This window comes from Lonchura striata, chromosome 1 (assembly GCF_046129695.1).
Source record: "Lonchura striata isolate bLonStr1 chromosome 1, bLonStr1.mat, whole genome shotgun sequence".
Lineage (NCBI taxonomy): Eukaryota > Metazoa > Chordata > Aves > Passeriformes > Estrildidae > Lonchura > Lonchura striata.
This window is the reverse complement of record NC_134603.1, coordinates 58,297,291-58,313,444: the sequence shown is the minus strand read 5'-3', so window position 1 is coordinate 58,313,444 and position 16,154 is coordinate 58,297,291. Positions and strand designations below refer to the sequence as shown.

Sequence of the window (16,154 nt, the reverse complement as noted above, 5' to 3'; positions counted from 1 at the left end):
GGTGACTGTACTTGAAATGTTTTTACAATTTCTGCCCTTTGATCACTGTATTTTCATACCCTTTTAGATAACTTCGAATTTCATCAAGGGCTTATCAAGCAATAAAAATACCAGTTCCTAAGAAATATAAAAGGGCTTAACAAGCAGAAAAAGACAATGGTATAATTCACTGTTTGAAAGAGACCATTTGCAACAACAGCATTTCCATACCTGTGTGGGTACGGATGTGAGCTAGGAAGGCCATGGAATTGCTACTTCTACACGTCTTCCCACAATACTTGCAGACATTGCCTTGGTTCTCTTCCCTCTCCCTGTTTATCTGCTCAGTGTCTTCAACAATGTATTTATTGACTTCTCGCAGCAGCTCTTCATGTTGCTCTTTGATGTGGAGAAACAAGCTCTGCTCTGAATCGAAGGGCTCTGTGCACTTCAGACACTTAAAGGTTGCGCCTCCTTCGGGCAGCTCCTCCACGCTCGCCTGCTCATTTCGCATGTGCCCAGCACTGGCCAAGTGCTGGTGAAGGTTGCTTTCTGTGTAAAATGATTTTCCACAGAGTAAGCAATGAAAATGCTTTTCTTTTGAAGGATGTTTCATGGCTATGTGAACATTTAGTCCGCTCAAACCATCTGCTAGAAAACCACAGTCATCGCAGCGAATACGTGTTGATTCCCCAAGGGAAATTCCTTCTGACTTCTTCTTTTTCCCACCACTTGTTGAAGTGTCTGCTGTCACTGTGAGCTCACTAGCTTTCATTATCCCTGACATCTGTCCTTCTGCAGAATGGTCAGTGGCCTCCCCATCTTGATGACTTTTTAACCTCACTATAGAAGAATCAAACTTGCCAACGTTTTGCATTGCCTTTCCTTTATCATCAGCACTGAAAACTGTTCCTAAGGCCTCATTACTACTTTCTTGCATGCCCTCAGCTGTTGAGCCATCTGCCTCCCAAACATTGTTATTTATAGTTACTTCAGCTTCATGTTGTGCTTCCATAAGGGCTTCTTCCTCCTCCCCAGTAGGATCCTCTTTGAAACTTCTGTCACCATCTACACTATGGCTATTTTGTACTGCTTCTCCAGTGTTTCTAGCAAAATTTGATTGCTCTACTGCACTACTTGTTTCTGGAAGACTTAGCATAAGTGGGTTATTTTTCTTCAGTGATTTTTTTTTGAGACTGTCTTTGTCTCTACACTCTGCTTCTGGGTTTTCACTGTTTTCTTCCATGCTCTTCACACCTTTTTCTGAACTGAAGTTTGTGTTGACTGATCTATTTTGACTTTCTGCAGTGCAATCATCATCTGAGTTGAGCAGCTCCTGACCATGCTTACTTTTCTGCACCTCACAAGTGTCTGTTTCTTCCTTGACAAATTCAACAACTGTATCTTTCTGAGAAGCTTGCTGGAATCCTTCACAAAAAGGGTTTCCTCTTCCATTTTTAGACTCTTTATCAAGTTCGTGTCCTGCTGCATTTTGGGAATCGACATCTTTAGAGATTCTTGGAGATGTATTTTCATTTAAGGCAGTACGCTCAGAAAAGCTTTTATTCATATGATCACCTTGTGATGCATCATTGGCACATTTTGTTTCATCTAAAGTAATTTTTGATTCTCCTGCACTGTGATGGTGCTCCTCTTGAGGCAAAACAGTGCCTTCTTTAGTGATACTTGCTGTACTTACTTCCTCCCCAGAAGAAGAACAAACGTAAGATTCTCTTCTAATTTTGTGTTTCTCTGTTGCTGCATGCCTTATCATCTCTCTGCGAGTAACAGCATAGTAGTCACAAGCCATGCAGTAGTATTCAAATTGTTTTGTATGTTTTCGCTTCACGTGCAGCTCTAAAGAAGCAGCAGAATGAGCAACAAAGCTGCAGTGTACACACTTGTTGTCGTTTGCACCCATGGCTCTTCTCTGGAAGCTTGGGTCACAGTCTTGAGCAGCCCTCACTGGTTCCAGCACGTGCTGGTTTATATTCAATGGATTCCTACCAGGCTGTAAATCTGGCAGCCTACTGCCATTTGCAGCTTTTAACTCAGCATCTCCTCGCTCAACTTCCTGATTGTCTAAGACAGAATTTTCCAAATCTGATGACTGGCCACCATCCTCAACATGTTTAGGCAAGGCAATCATAGGGCTGTTAATCTTCTTGCTCATGGATTCAAAACTACCTCCTTCAGGGCTAACAATGATCTCCGAGTTCTGTTTTCCACATCCTTCTATTTCAACACGGCTTTTGTGTTTTTTGGTTGCACAGTGACGTTCCATATCTCCTTTGGTGACAGTGTAGTAATTGCAAACCTTACACAAATAGCTGTACTGATGACTGTGCTTTCGCCTGATGTGAACAGTCAAATTTGTAACACTGGAAGCCAAAAGGCCACAATGGGTACATGTCCTAGAAATAGTACCTTTAGGTTTCCCTCCTCTAGATGCATCAGCTAAAACCAATTCATTTTCACCAATCCTTTGCTCAAGTGGAATTTCCTTATTTCTCGATGTATTTTCCACAGAAGAGGATAAAACACCTATAATTTCTTTATCCAACTCTGTATTTCCACTCCCAGCAGTGGAAGTATCCACTACTGATTTAATGCCACCAACACCAACACAAACCTTTACAATACATTCTTCAAAACGCAGTCCAATGTTGTTTTTCCTGGCATTTTCAAGATGCTTGCTTCTTTTGATATGTTTCTCCATTCCTTCTTTGCTCAGCGAGTAGAGATTACATGCTTTGCAAAGGAAGTGATACTCTTGTGCATGTCGGAGTTTTATGTGCCTTGTAAGAACTGTAGAAGATCTTGTCTTATAAAAACACTTTTTACATTGAAATTGTGTTTTATTCAGAACAGAATGCTTTAGTTCATTTCTATGATTTATGAAGGAAGAGTCTGGAGTTTTTGCTTGCATTGACAGTTCCATTTCCTTTGCAAGTCTTTGGTTATTGTTCAATACTGAGTCACTGTAAGGTACCACTTGCAAGGTCTGATTACTGTTACTCAATGAAATAGCTTGCTGAAATAATGAACCATCATGTTTCTCATTTTTTTTATGATTTATCAGCTCTTCTTCCATTTGAAAAAAAATAATGCAAATTGGACAACTATGAGACATATTATGCACTTCACTCATATGGCTTTGAAGGCTGACCACATTCAAGCTGGTAAATGAACAGAGTTGACAACTAAAGCTACAACCACCCATCTGGTGTTTACTCTCCTGACAGTGTTGCTTCATGTCTTCCCTGACTCCAGAGGAATAGCTACACATCTGACAAGGAAACTGAATCCTTTTTGTATGAAGCTTTGCAATATGGGTTTCCAAACTTTCTTGGTTGTGAAAAACATGACCACAATCCACGCAAGTATGAAGAGCACCATCAGCAGCAGTAAGTTTAACTTCAGAATCTTTAGGACCTGCAGTGCTAGACGAAGGGATATTTGGCTTATATTCTGTAAGATCTTGCATTTCTGCAGTAGTATTACAATTATTTTTAGCATCTGTTTCTAGTTCTGTATGTGACACAGGGCTTGATTCATCATGTTTAAGCTGTGTGCTGGAGATAGGCTTCACATGTACTTTCCGAGTTTCAGATTTGGGTCTCTTACTATTCCCCAATAATCTGTATCTTCTTCTAACCTGCCTTTTTAATCTAGAAGACCTATTCTGTCCAAATGAAGACCTTAACAAGAAAACATTTCTTTTGTGTTTCAGTTTATCAAATCTCCTTGTCCTGTGTAAACTCTTCAGTAGCTTTTTGGTAGTTGGAAAGGATTCTGTTTTCTGCAAGATATTTTCTGATGGTCCCGGTACTTCTAATTTTTCAGTATGAACTTTATTATTTCCTTCTGTACCAGAAGAAATCAATGTTTCTTCTGTCGTAGTATCTGTTTTTTCAGTGTTAGTGGTATTTGAAGATGGTATCATTTCAACAAGTTCACTGGCATCATTTTGTTTAGACAAGCTTACTTTTGAGCTTTTCAGTGCACTGCAAACACTTAATTCTTTTGCATCAGCAGTTCTTGTCCTTAATTTATTGGTCCCAGGTTTTGCCCTGACAGTCCTCTCCTTGGTTGCAGTAGATTGCTGGTTTTTAAAGGATTTTTTTGTCAATATCTTTACAAATCCTCCCCGTGCAGCAAGATTTTGGCGTCGAAGGTGAGTCTTGCCAAGGAAATGAGAATTTAGAAGACTCTCTTCAGCACTCTGAAAACCACAAAGATCACAAGAAAATATCTTGGATTTCTCACAATCTCCCTTAACATGCATATGCGACGCTGAACTACACTCACCTATGCAACTACACTGAGGGTATGTTTGCTCTTTGGATGGTTTAGAGACGCCTTCTTGTTTATGTTTTTCCTTATCAGAGCAGGAAGGTAAACACTGATCACTCATTTTGCCTTTAGGGTTTTTGTCTATGTTTCCAGCTGTACAGACAACACTGATTTCTTCTGAAGAATATAATTTATCAGAAACAGCAGTTGACATGTCTTGTGAATGTTCATTTTCCTTGTGAATTTTCAATACGGCATCATCAGAAGCACATCTGAAATCATAACCTAGGCACAGGATATCTGAATTAAGTAAGTCATTATCAGGACAACTGGTGACTCCTTCCTTCTTTACAGCTCCTGCTATCATACCACATGATTCTTCAGCTAAAACTTTTTGCATTTTCCTTCCAGTATCTTTCACGTCTTCTGAAGAACTCAGCTTTCTTTTCCTGGAGACATTTTCAGGTTTCTCTGCTTCAATAACATCCAGGTTTGGTGATTCTGACAATGCTGTTTTGTTTGTATCATTCTCTTTTTCTTTCTTTTCAAGGTTCGTGAACACTTCATCTGATGTAAGCCTTGTTTTCTCCTGAGATGAAGAGTCACATCCAGCATTTTCTCTTGATGTATTTCCTAGGGATTCTTCTGTCAACTCAACTTGTAAATTCTCATCAACATCATCTCTCTTCTTATTTTCATCTCCATCCATTCTTAACAGTGATATTATCAATTGAAGATCATTTGGTTTAGCACCTACAAAACAAAAGAGTTATTGTTAGTCTTTTATGCAAACTTAAACGTTAAAATAATCAAATTTTAAAAACACCATGCAACACAGAAAATTAAAATCATGACAGGAAGAAAGACACAATGAAAGATATGAAGTGACAGTTTCACCATGGTATCTAAACCACCTTCTAGACACAGAGGTCTCATTGTGATGAGCACCATGTGAACAAACATTTAGATCTCACAGTTTTTATGTAATAAAGTAATCTTCTACATGCTTAAAACTTGGGCAGACAATCATGACCTTTGCTTCTGGAAGTATATTTAGGACCCAAAATACTAACAGCTTTCAGGGAACTGGTCACAGAATATTTTACTTTTCCTGAACTAGAAAATCAGCTTCCCAAATTTAAAAAGTTCCCAGGAGAAATCATGGCTGCAACAGCAAGCAAAATAAAGCCAGTATAATTGTTAAATATTTTAAGTATGCAGCTTGCTTTCTTTCCTCTGCTTAAAGTACCTGCTAAAGAGAAAGAGGGAAAACACAAACAGAACCATGTTCTAAAAGAATATGTTGCAAGTATAGCTTCCCATAAGTCCTAAAATATCCTCTAACACATCATTTCCCAACTGGGAAGGAGGGAGGAAAAACAAAGTCATGAAATAACAGTGCAGAGAAGGGTAGCACCTTTGAGACCCAGCACAAACTCTAACCACTCAAATCCAGTTACCAAAAGCTTTTGCTCAACTGCCCAGTGTGACCCTCCTGCTCTCAAGAAGATGCCACCACTAGAAAACTGATGCTACCAACACAGTTTATAAGAGGGATGGGAAATCAAATCTTGACATTTATTATCTTTTCATTTTGATATGAAGCAACTGAGAATTGAAAATGCATTTTATTTTAACAAATGATTAATACTAAATGTTTATCTATGTGCTTTACACTATGATTTAAACATCAATTTGCTGCAGATCCAAGTATTCAGTTTTTTGTTCAGTTACCCACTGAATGAGGCCATGACCACACTTGTAAGTACCTCCTGACAAGATTAAGTAATTGCAATGTTGATACAGATAACATAGGATACAAAAAAACTATTCAAGTACAAGGTAAAAAAATAATTATGCTTAAATTTGAGAACAAAGTAGGAAAGTATTAAACTGAGAAAATAAATTCAAATCAATTGGACTGATTATCTATGGAAGTAAAAAAGTGTTTTTCTCCTTAAGAATAATTTATGGAAGGCCCCTAAGGAATTGAGTGCACATTAGTCTCATACATTGAACAGCTTTTCAACTGCAGGTCTCTCACTGAGCTGAAGCACTGACCAAACCTATACCAAACTAGTTATACCTAAATAACAAAAGAATAAGCAGCTCTAGATTACAACAGCCCTTTGGAGGATCATCATATTGTCCCCTAAATATGGTTTTCTGATTCTTATGCACTACTATTTTTGTTTCTTCACAAAACCATGATGGAAACTTATCGCAATTAGTCATAAGGAGAACAGTTAGGGCTATATTCTCAGGTGGTGTAAGTCAGCACACTGTTAGTATGTTCAAAAACACTACAGCAATTAATAGCAGGACCAGATGAAGCCTTTGAAGTGCAAACTTACCCAGAAAAGGTTGGGCACTGCTTGGGATACAGAAGAAAAAGATCACATTAATAATATGTGGATTAACTGCAGTACAGCTGTATTTATATAATGCAAAATATCAAGTTACTTCAGTGACAAAGTGTCATCCTTAAACAAGCAACCATGGGTCATTTGCCTTGCTGCAACTCCACAGCAGGTTCCCAGCCCACCACCAATTTTATGGCCTGGGGAAGAGCAGCAGTTTTTCTTTTGCTGTACAAAACTATTTCCAATCTCGAACCAATTCTCCAGCTTCTTTATAGGGTACTTCCCTCTCAGACCATAAGACGCAATTTCTCTCCAGCTGCACAGCAGGCTACCTGTGGCAACATATGGTAATGACACACCTTTACCAACTTCATCACTACCACACATCTAAGTTTCCATGAAAATAGTCTACACCTGCACACCCTTCCCAAAGTTACATTTGCTTCCACCATACTTCCATGTAATCTATTATAGATAAATATCACCACATGGGAGTCTGCACCTGCATGAAACCAAAATCCAGAAAGTATTCTCTATGAAAGCAAACAACTATGAGGCAGTTACTGCTCTCTCTCTAAAACTGCCCCTATATTAATTAATCTGAGGAATTAAATAGCCTCCAACTTCTTTTCGCTCTCTCTTAAAGCTGCCTGTAGGACAAGAGTCCATCTTCTGATAGGTACTTAATAGCTACTATCATTACCTTTTTGGTGGTGCCATGATCAGCAATTTGTTGAGCTCTGCTCAGTTCTCCACATCTTACAGAAGATCTGGAGCACTGGACCAAGTCTCTGCTTCTTCTGCTACAGCTTTTGCTCAGATCACACTGCCATGCCTCTAACACAATTTCAATAGCACATAGCTCAGCCTCCTTGATGGCAGTAGTGCCTCACACCCAAATGCATCTGTGGGCTCCTTCTGGCACAGATATATTCAGAAATGGCTATCACTGCTCAGGCATTCAGCACACCATTAGCTACTTCTAGACAAAAAGAGCCTGTAGTGCTACCTCTGCTGTAAGCTTCTCTCCCAAAAGCTCTCTCCCAGATTTGTCACTCTACTAGGACAACGGGGAAGCACAAGCTGATCATAAATCTAAGAGGTCCTAATCCTCTGTCTGCCTAAACCAATTCACTTCTGTTCTCAACGAAGTTACCACACTAATTAAGGGCTATTCTGCAGTTGGTATTGTAATATAGAAGAATCAATGCATTGGAGAAGGCATCAACAGCACTCAAAGTTTGGACAGTTCCAGTGACCACATAAAGTCAAACGGTTTCTTTTGCAAAATAAATCTTGGATCAAGCCTTAGTCTGACACAGGGATCATCATCACAAGCAAACCTAATCAAAGAACACACTCTAGATGAAACAAGTAACCCTCTGAAGCCACAGCACCTTAAGCATATGCTTAAATCTAACTCCTACTTGTTAGTGCAATCAAGTAAGCCTTTTGATAGCAAAGCAATGGTGCCAAATGCATACAGCAGTATGAATAGGGAAAATCAGCTCCTGAACCATGGATCAAGACTAAAATCAATGCAAGATGTAAACTTTCTTGTGTTTCCTGCTACCTTCATCTTTTAAAGCATCAGCTGGAAACATTTTTAGAAGTAACAAGTACTTAAAGTGCAACAATATGTAACCACCTAAACTATTGCATAAATAAACCAAACGTACTTATATAGGCTCCAAGACGGCGCCAATGGTAATGCCAGGTACAGCACAGCAGAAAAATGCAGCACAGGATCAATCCCAGGCTAAGCAGACAGCAGTCAAATCCTCATATTTCCACAGTTTAAAAGCTGGTTCTGTCAAACAGTGCTCTCTTAACATCATATTTGATGTTCAAAATGAAGCTGTTCTAACTCAAAAGTGGGTTGACTTTTTGTAACATAAATCTTTTGTTAATGTTCATATAAATCAAGTATAGCTGAACAGATCCTTAAAGGATATGACCAAAAATTAATTTGCCACATTAGCTTCAGGTTAACAAATTCTTCTGCTTGGAGACAGTCATACATTACCTAATGCATTTTAAGGTTCTTTGCAGTACAGTGCTGTTCCTGAGTTTTGGAAAGAAACCTATTGTGGCATCAAAATTTTAGCTCAGAAAAAGCTGAGCTCAGTAGTTCTATTGTAAATAGGTGCTCAAACATAGTGCTGTTCTTCAGTAATTTTCTAAATATCTGAAAGAAGTAAAATATGTTTTTAACATCTTCAAAAGCAGCATGTTTGTTACAACAGCAGCAGTATGTTACATCTGCACAGGCCAACTATTCAAATCCTTACAGAATGCATAAGACACACATTTTTAAATTGCAAGGGCATAATATGTAGTATTTTGTCTACATCGCATAAACCAATATAGCTACAGATTCTCCCCTTTATCCATTGGGATTTCCAAATCATCAGAATCATGAAGTTTTTGTTTCACTATTTAAACTAATTTAAAGGACATCCCACAATCACAATTCACCACCATCTCACTATCTGTAAAGTAAAAAATTCATTAAAAAAAAAAAAAAAGAAAAAAAAAAAAAGAAAAATAGCACTTTTTGAGCAGTCACCACCATTTTTTACCTGATAACAACTCACTTTTGTATTCTTCATACAAAGCTTTTTTGTATATTGACATAATGTCTGCTACGCAAACGTAAGTCATTTGTGGACAGAAGCTGTTTAAGCTGTTTTCTTTCATGAAAATAGAGAACATTGGATTTAAGTGTTCTAATTTTTTACCACTGATCCAAAAAAACAGTATATAATGTCTTACTATGCCAAAAGGTGGAAACATTGCAGGTAATCTTTAAGTGTAAGATCTTCACTGCTCTAATCCTCAGATGAAATTTAGAAAGTAGTAATCTTAAATTAAGATCAAAAGGACAACTAAATTAGAAATGATTGATAAACCTGTAGTAAACTTCAAAATTCCTTCACTTGATGGTCAATACAATTTTATTTACTTCTCTTTTTGGTCATGTGCCAGGAGAAGGGGTAGAGTGTGTACAGAAGGACGCAAAAAAAGTTTATTTACAAGTACTAACTTTACTTTTTTTTTTTTTTAAATGCTAATCCTGGCATTAGAATTTCCAGAGAACTTCTCAAGTTACAGTACTATCACCTCCAAGTATTCAATGCCCAATCTGCAGTGTTTGTAAAGGATGTGACATATGGAAAACAGAGTTTATTTTTTTTCCAGTAAAAATTCCCCTTTTCAGATAATTTATTCTTTCAATGAAATCATGGATACAATAAAGCAAAATCATTTTAATCAGCTCCTTAAATAGTCTACACAAAACTGCACGTTAACAACTCATCTCAACATATGACCTTTGTGTCAAATATGCTTCTCAGGGGCATATCATCCTTCCTAAATTAAATCATATGTCTGTCTTATGGCCTTACAAAGTTACCTCACTTCCTTCAGAAAGACTAATCTAAGCTAACAGTCTCCTCAGTAATGGAATACAGGAGACAATATGGTTGTCAATTCAAATGGAACAAAGATCACCTTTCTTTTGAGGAAAATTTGATTATATCCATTACAAACATTTATTTTCCCTTGTAGGTCAAAATTGCTGGACTTAAAGAGTTTTGCATCATGAGCATGGTTTTCACACAAAGCCACCACTTTCCTTGGACATCAGAGTCTCCTAAGCTGCAGACTTCCAAGACTAAAGATTTTGAAATTTCCACACAGATCTATCCAGAACAGTTCAAGTGAAAAAATGAAAAGCCCCTGATAGTCATCCTCTGTGTATCACTGAAAATGGGGAGTTATCTACATCTATTAATTTCATTTTCTTACAGCCACCAGAAAAAACTGTAACAGCATGACAGGGAAATGCACCTGCAATACTACCCACATCCCTCTTGCTTCTGCATTCAAACCACTCATCCACTCATTTCAGAAAGAGCCAAATGCTGCTAAACGCAGCAGGGACCACTGGTTAGATCAGCTTTGAAGAGGAAGTCAAAAAAGACACACAGAGATATACACTCATTTCAAGTGCAGTCAGAATCTATAGGAATGTATGTGCAAGACAGAGAATCAGAGGAAATGCACTAGTATCTCCTAAAAATTGTTATATAAACTCCAGATTTTCAATTTTTGAAAATTCAATGTGGTCTGTATATTTTGAATTTTAAAATCAAAGAATTTAGTTTCCTGAACAACACATACATGTAATAATAGTAATAAAAACATTCAATAGAAACTTCTGAGGATACAACACTGTGATATTTATGGATGCAAAGCAATTTCTAAGTATTCACAAAACACTTCATTTTTGAGGGTTTATCAGATCCAGGAAAGAAGTACAATTTTCCACATACACTAGTATGTTCTGTGGTTTGTGGGAATTCTCTAAATGGCATGCTTTCATGCAAGATACAATTCTCACCAAGAACACCAATTAAAAGGAGAGAGAAGCAAAAAGTAAAATGCAATTTGAATCCCTTTGTACTGTTGGCTGTAGTACCCTCTTAAGTACAGTGGATCACACCAAAATTCATCAGAGAAATACAGACACCATCACTGACACCTGAAAAAAATGTTGAAAGTCTTAACTTTTCCATGAACTTTGGCAACAAAACATAAAAGCAAGTTGTAATGGCTGCTACTTTTAAATTGGCTCTTGTAAATTTTACACTAGACACCTGGTCCTAGGAAGCCTTATTTCCTCCTTTAAAAACATAAAGAGTATTAATTTCCTAGAAGACTACTCTGGTGTTTAATATTTGTGAAGACCTACTAAATTTCCATCAACTTTTGCTCAAAATTAAATTCAAAAGACAAAAAAAGGATGGCTTTGTTGGCCCCTTGCTCAAAACTACCATTTCATACAGAAAGCAACATGAGGCCCCTATCATCACAGCCTGGACATATTTTTCATCTACTACTACTGTATTTATCACTAGTGAAATTATCAAAAGAATACATGCAGCAATGGGTGTATTTATGGGCATGCTTCTCACTCTTGTGCACCCTGTTTTTCTTATCTGCTGCCTCTTCAAGAAGCTCAGTTGAAAAGAGCTGCACGAATTTTTGGCTGAACAGGTAACATAAAAACTTTGGATTTTTTGTGTGATAGGTTAACAAAGTTTCCAGAAAATACGAAGTGTATATATGCTTGTAAAGAAAAGGGGACGTTAATAAAAATAAAAGCATTCTGATGACCCCTGGTGGCCACTACATACAAGGAAGTAAGTGCACCCCATCTGAAAAAAGCAGATCAAACAGAAGAGAGTTACATGTTCTATTGGTAGGCATAGCTAAAGAAATGACAGCTGATATTATTCAATTTGTATATTTATTGGAATGTACATATTTATATGTTTGTCTATATCAAATTACTGTATTACAGTAGACACAAAGACATACTCAAAAATTTAAATATTAGAAACAAATCCTCTTTTTCTCTTCAATGAAATAGAAGTGAGCACACTGAAAGTATTTCAACTCAATCCTAAAAGATATATAAAATTGACTTTTTTCAGTTTTGATTTTCCAGCTGGGTTGCTCACATAAAACAGAGGGTGTTGAGGAGAAGCACAGTGGAAGCAGGAGGCTGCCTCACACCAGGGTACACTCAGAAGGGCTCTATGCAATAGATGATGTCCTAAATCCCTCCAGCACAGGCAGTTCTCCAGCACACTTTAGCAAAGCAAACAAACCAGTCTTTCCTTCTTTATATTTATATACTTATATTGGACTTCTACCAAAAAGAAATTAATATCCATCATTAGGAATCAGCTTAAAAAGGTGATAGCTGTACACAGACCTCAGCTAAGGAGAGGGTAAACCCTTAACACACAAATTAAAAGCTGCATGACAAATCACAACTTTTTATCTTAATATTTTCCTGTAATACATGCAAGTAATCACAACAGGGCTGCCATGTCCTCTGCAACAGAGAGAGGGATTTTTTCCCCCAATAACTTAGATGATCCTGTGACTTAAACTATGCATAACTGTGCAAAGCCTGGCTTCCTCCAGAAGTAACCGTTACCTGTGTTCAGGTGAACAAACCCATGCTTCAGCCATAGTCACTGCAGAACTTGTAATGCTACATAGTTTTGTACTCAGAACAGTTCAGGGGCTACAATTCACCTTAAATTTCCACCTGTGACACATCTGTCTGTGTCAAGAGATAGAAACCAATATTAGATGGCAATGGGATGAGTACCAGTGATGGTGGCAATGTGAGCCCAAGTACTGGCAATATGGGATGATACAAAAATTATTCATGACTTCTGTGATAGCAGTCAAGGGATACTACTATCCCTTCCCCATCCTCAAGCCCTTCACTGGAAGAACTAAGCCATGTATGTACAAAAGCCTCCTGCACTTCAGCTGAGGACCAAAACGAGGCTGAAGGCCAAGCAGGCTCCCACTTCTCCGGTCAGCAAGTGCAGAGTGAAAGTGAATGAGGGAGAAGGCATGGCTGTCCCAGAGAGAGAGGCCAGAGGATGCCAGAGCAGCTTCCACCTCCTATTGTAACCCATATAATGAAACCACTTCTTCCCAGAATGGATCCTAGGCAGATAGAACTGAAGGAGGGAAGGAATTGAAGACAAGGAACAGGCCCTCGCTGATGCCACCATCACTTGTAAAATAAAGCCCTTTACTAGTCCAAAGCATTCACATTTACTGATAGTTTGGCAACAAATACCATGAAGGTTTCAAAACTGCTGCTAGTTAACAGTATCCATTTTTTCCATGTCTATTTGTTTCAAATAAAACAAATTTGGTGCTTGCTTAAATCAGTTCCTCAAACTCAGCTCTCTTCCAGAGCCGGCAGTATGCCTAAGCACGCACACAGTGATTTGTATAAGGCACACATGTTCAGCTGCATTCCCAAACAAGGAATCACCTGACAACATTTTCATCTCTCATGCAGGAGTGGTGCATGGGGTATAGCAAGAGGGAACAGCTGCACTGGGGACCACTTCCCTAATACCTAAAAAAATTATGAAGCTTCACTCTGCTCTAAGAGCTGCACCCTGCTAACTGGGTATGTTAAGCGTACAAAACCCTTTCCCTATTTTGAAGCACACTGTTTAACAGCTACACAAGACTGCAACGCATTTCCTTCTGTTGATGGCTTATTAAATCAAACTCCAATCTCCAGTCAGCACCACAATATCAAACAGCTCCCTGGGAAATACCAGCAATGGAGCCCAAGGTGTAGGGAATCTCTCCCTCCCACCAGAGCCCAGCAGCCACACAGAGCCACTGCTAACCCCACTATCATCTGGTGTGATCAAGGAGGCACCACAGCCCTCCTCTTCCGCAGACTAGGAAGATGTGCCTGGTGACCTTGGGCATGGCCTTCTGCTCCTCGAATCGAGGCACTCCTGGACAGGGAGTGCAGATGCTGCTGGACCCTGCCCAGGCACAGCTCCTGGGCATCACAGGAGGTCATGGAAGGACCATGCAGTGCTTGCCTGGGCAAGGGGAACTTGGGAGTTGGGGCAGAACTGGAACTTGGCTGCAGAGACTCTGTATTTCCTCGATACATCATCACTCCTTCTCTCAGGGATGCTTTAGGAGACTGTTATTACTAAAAATGCTACTAATTCCCTGAAAAACACCAAGTTGAAATCAATCCCACAAACTTTCCCAAGATCAATAGGTTTTAACGAACACAGAAAACATACACAGTAGCAACCACGGGTAAGTACCAGGAGACCAAGCTAGAGTAATAAATTGCACCTGCTCTAACACTTTCCTGGCAGGAAAAAATTGACAAATCACTAAGCAGCTCAAACACCCACAGGATGTGAGGGACCACAAGATGGGTGACCCACGTGGTGACTTTCCAAAGCAAAGCACAGCCAAGACACAATGCCAGATCTGCCTCCCACAGAAGGGCAGCGTTTTAGCAACTCTCAGTTGATGGAGCAGCCCAGACCACAGAGTCAGTCCCTCTGACTGAGCAACGTGTGCACAGAAAGTGACTGCAGGTTCAAGGGGATGCTTCCTACAGTAAAGGGTCCTGGTACAGCCTGCTTATCTCTCAGAGGATAAAAAGAATAGTCATTTGTTTCATTCATCAACAGTCATTTTCCTAGTACTCACCCTGGGAAAAACTTTTTCAAGTTAACTCTTTTCCTCACTGTTATCATCAATGGAAAAGAGACTTAAACCTTACAGTTAACAGAGAAAAAATGTTGGTTTATGTCTTTTACAGTGAAACCTAACATTAAGTGTGCTGTTCCATCATGAATTTTCCAGAAGACTTGAGCATCACATCCTATTTTTCCCCAAGAGCTATGATTCAGACTTTCACTTTCTGGTAAATTCCATGAGTATTTGATAATCAAATGCAACTTCTGTTTTGTCAGCTAAGCAGCCTTCCTCATCCTAAAGCACCAAATTCTTTTTACACGAAACAGGAAAGGAATTCTCTTCTAACAGTGATCCTGCAATTTCATTTTACAGTTTAAAATACAATTCCATTTTGCAAGTTAAAATTTTGGAGAAAATACACCACTTTCCCAGGAGTTAATATGTGATATTATTTCCGTATACTAAACAATACAGAAGATTTTACTGGTTGAATCCCTGTAACAGCACAAAGCATAGCAATGTAAATATGCAAAGGATCTTATTACAACCATTACACTTTTCTCATCAATCTCATTTTGTACTGCTGTGTTAAGGACATCTAAGTATTCTTAGGTGCATGTACAATAGAAAAAATAAATTAATATCCCTTTTAATGAATCTCTTACAAAATTTTCCCTCTCCCCAGATCACAGAATTGCTTAGGTTGGGAAAGACCAAGTGGAACTGTTAACCCAGCACTGCCAAGTTCACCACTAAACCATGTCAAGTGCCAGATTCACATGTCTTTTAAATACCTCCTGGGATGCTAAACTCCACCACTTACATGAGGAGCCTGTGTCTGGGCTTGAGAACCCTTTCAGTACAGGAAAGTACACCTGGCCACAAATTCCTTTCACGTACTTGTAGAGAGTGTTAAGATTCCCCTGAGTCTCCTTTCCTCAGGCTATACAACCCCAGCTCCTCATAAGACTTGTGCTCCAGACCCTTCACCAGCTCCATTGCCCTTCTCTGGACACACTCCAGCACCTCGATGTCTTTGTTGATGTGAGTGGACCAAACCTGAACGCAGGATTCAAGGCGCAGCCTCACCAGTGCTGAGTGCAGAAGAAGGACAACTGCTGCCCTGCTCCTACTGGCCACACCACTGCTGATACAGGCCAGGAATCCATCGGCCTCCTTGGCCACCTGGGCACACCCTGGCTCTTGTTCAGCCACTGTCGATCAGCACTCCCAGCACTCCTGCTTTTCCACCAGCAGCGTTCCAGACACTCTGTCCCCAGCCTGTGGCACTGCCTGGGGTTTTTCATGACCCAAGAGCCGGACCCAGAACTTGGCCTTGTTGAACCTCCCAAAACGGCCCCAACCCATTGATCCAGCCTGTCCAGATCCCTCTGCAGAGCCTTCCTGCCCTCCTGCACACCAACACTCCATCCAACTTGG

The 16,154-nt window shown here is 39.3% G+C and overlaps 1 protein-coding gene across 1 annotated transcript in view; it reads right to left on the bottom strand.

Moving 5' to 3' along the window:
• Positions 1-16,154, bottom strand: part of ZNF407 (zinc finger protein 407) — a 333,877-nt gene that overhangs the window by 303,920 nt on the left and 13,803 nt on the right. The window contains exon 2 of the mRNA XM_021530861.2: positions 211-5,028. Within this exon, the coding sequence (XP_021386536.2) occupies positions 211-4,984 (4,774 nt within the window). The 5' untranslated portion in view covers positions 4,985-5,028. The remainder of the gene's footprint in view (positions 1-210; positions 5,029-16,154) is intronic.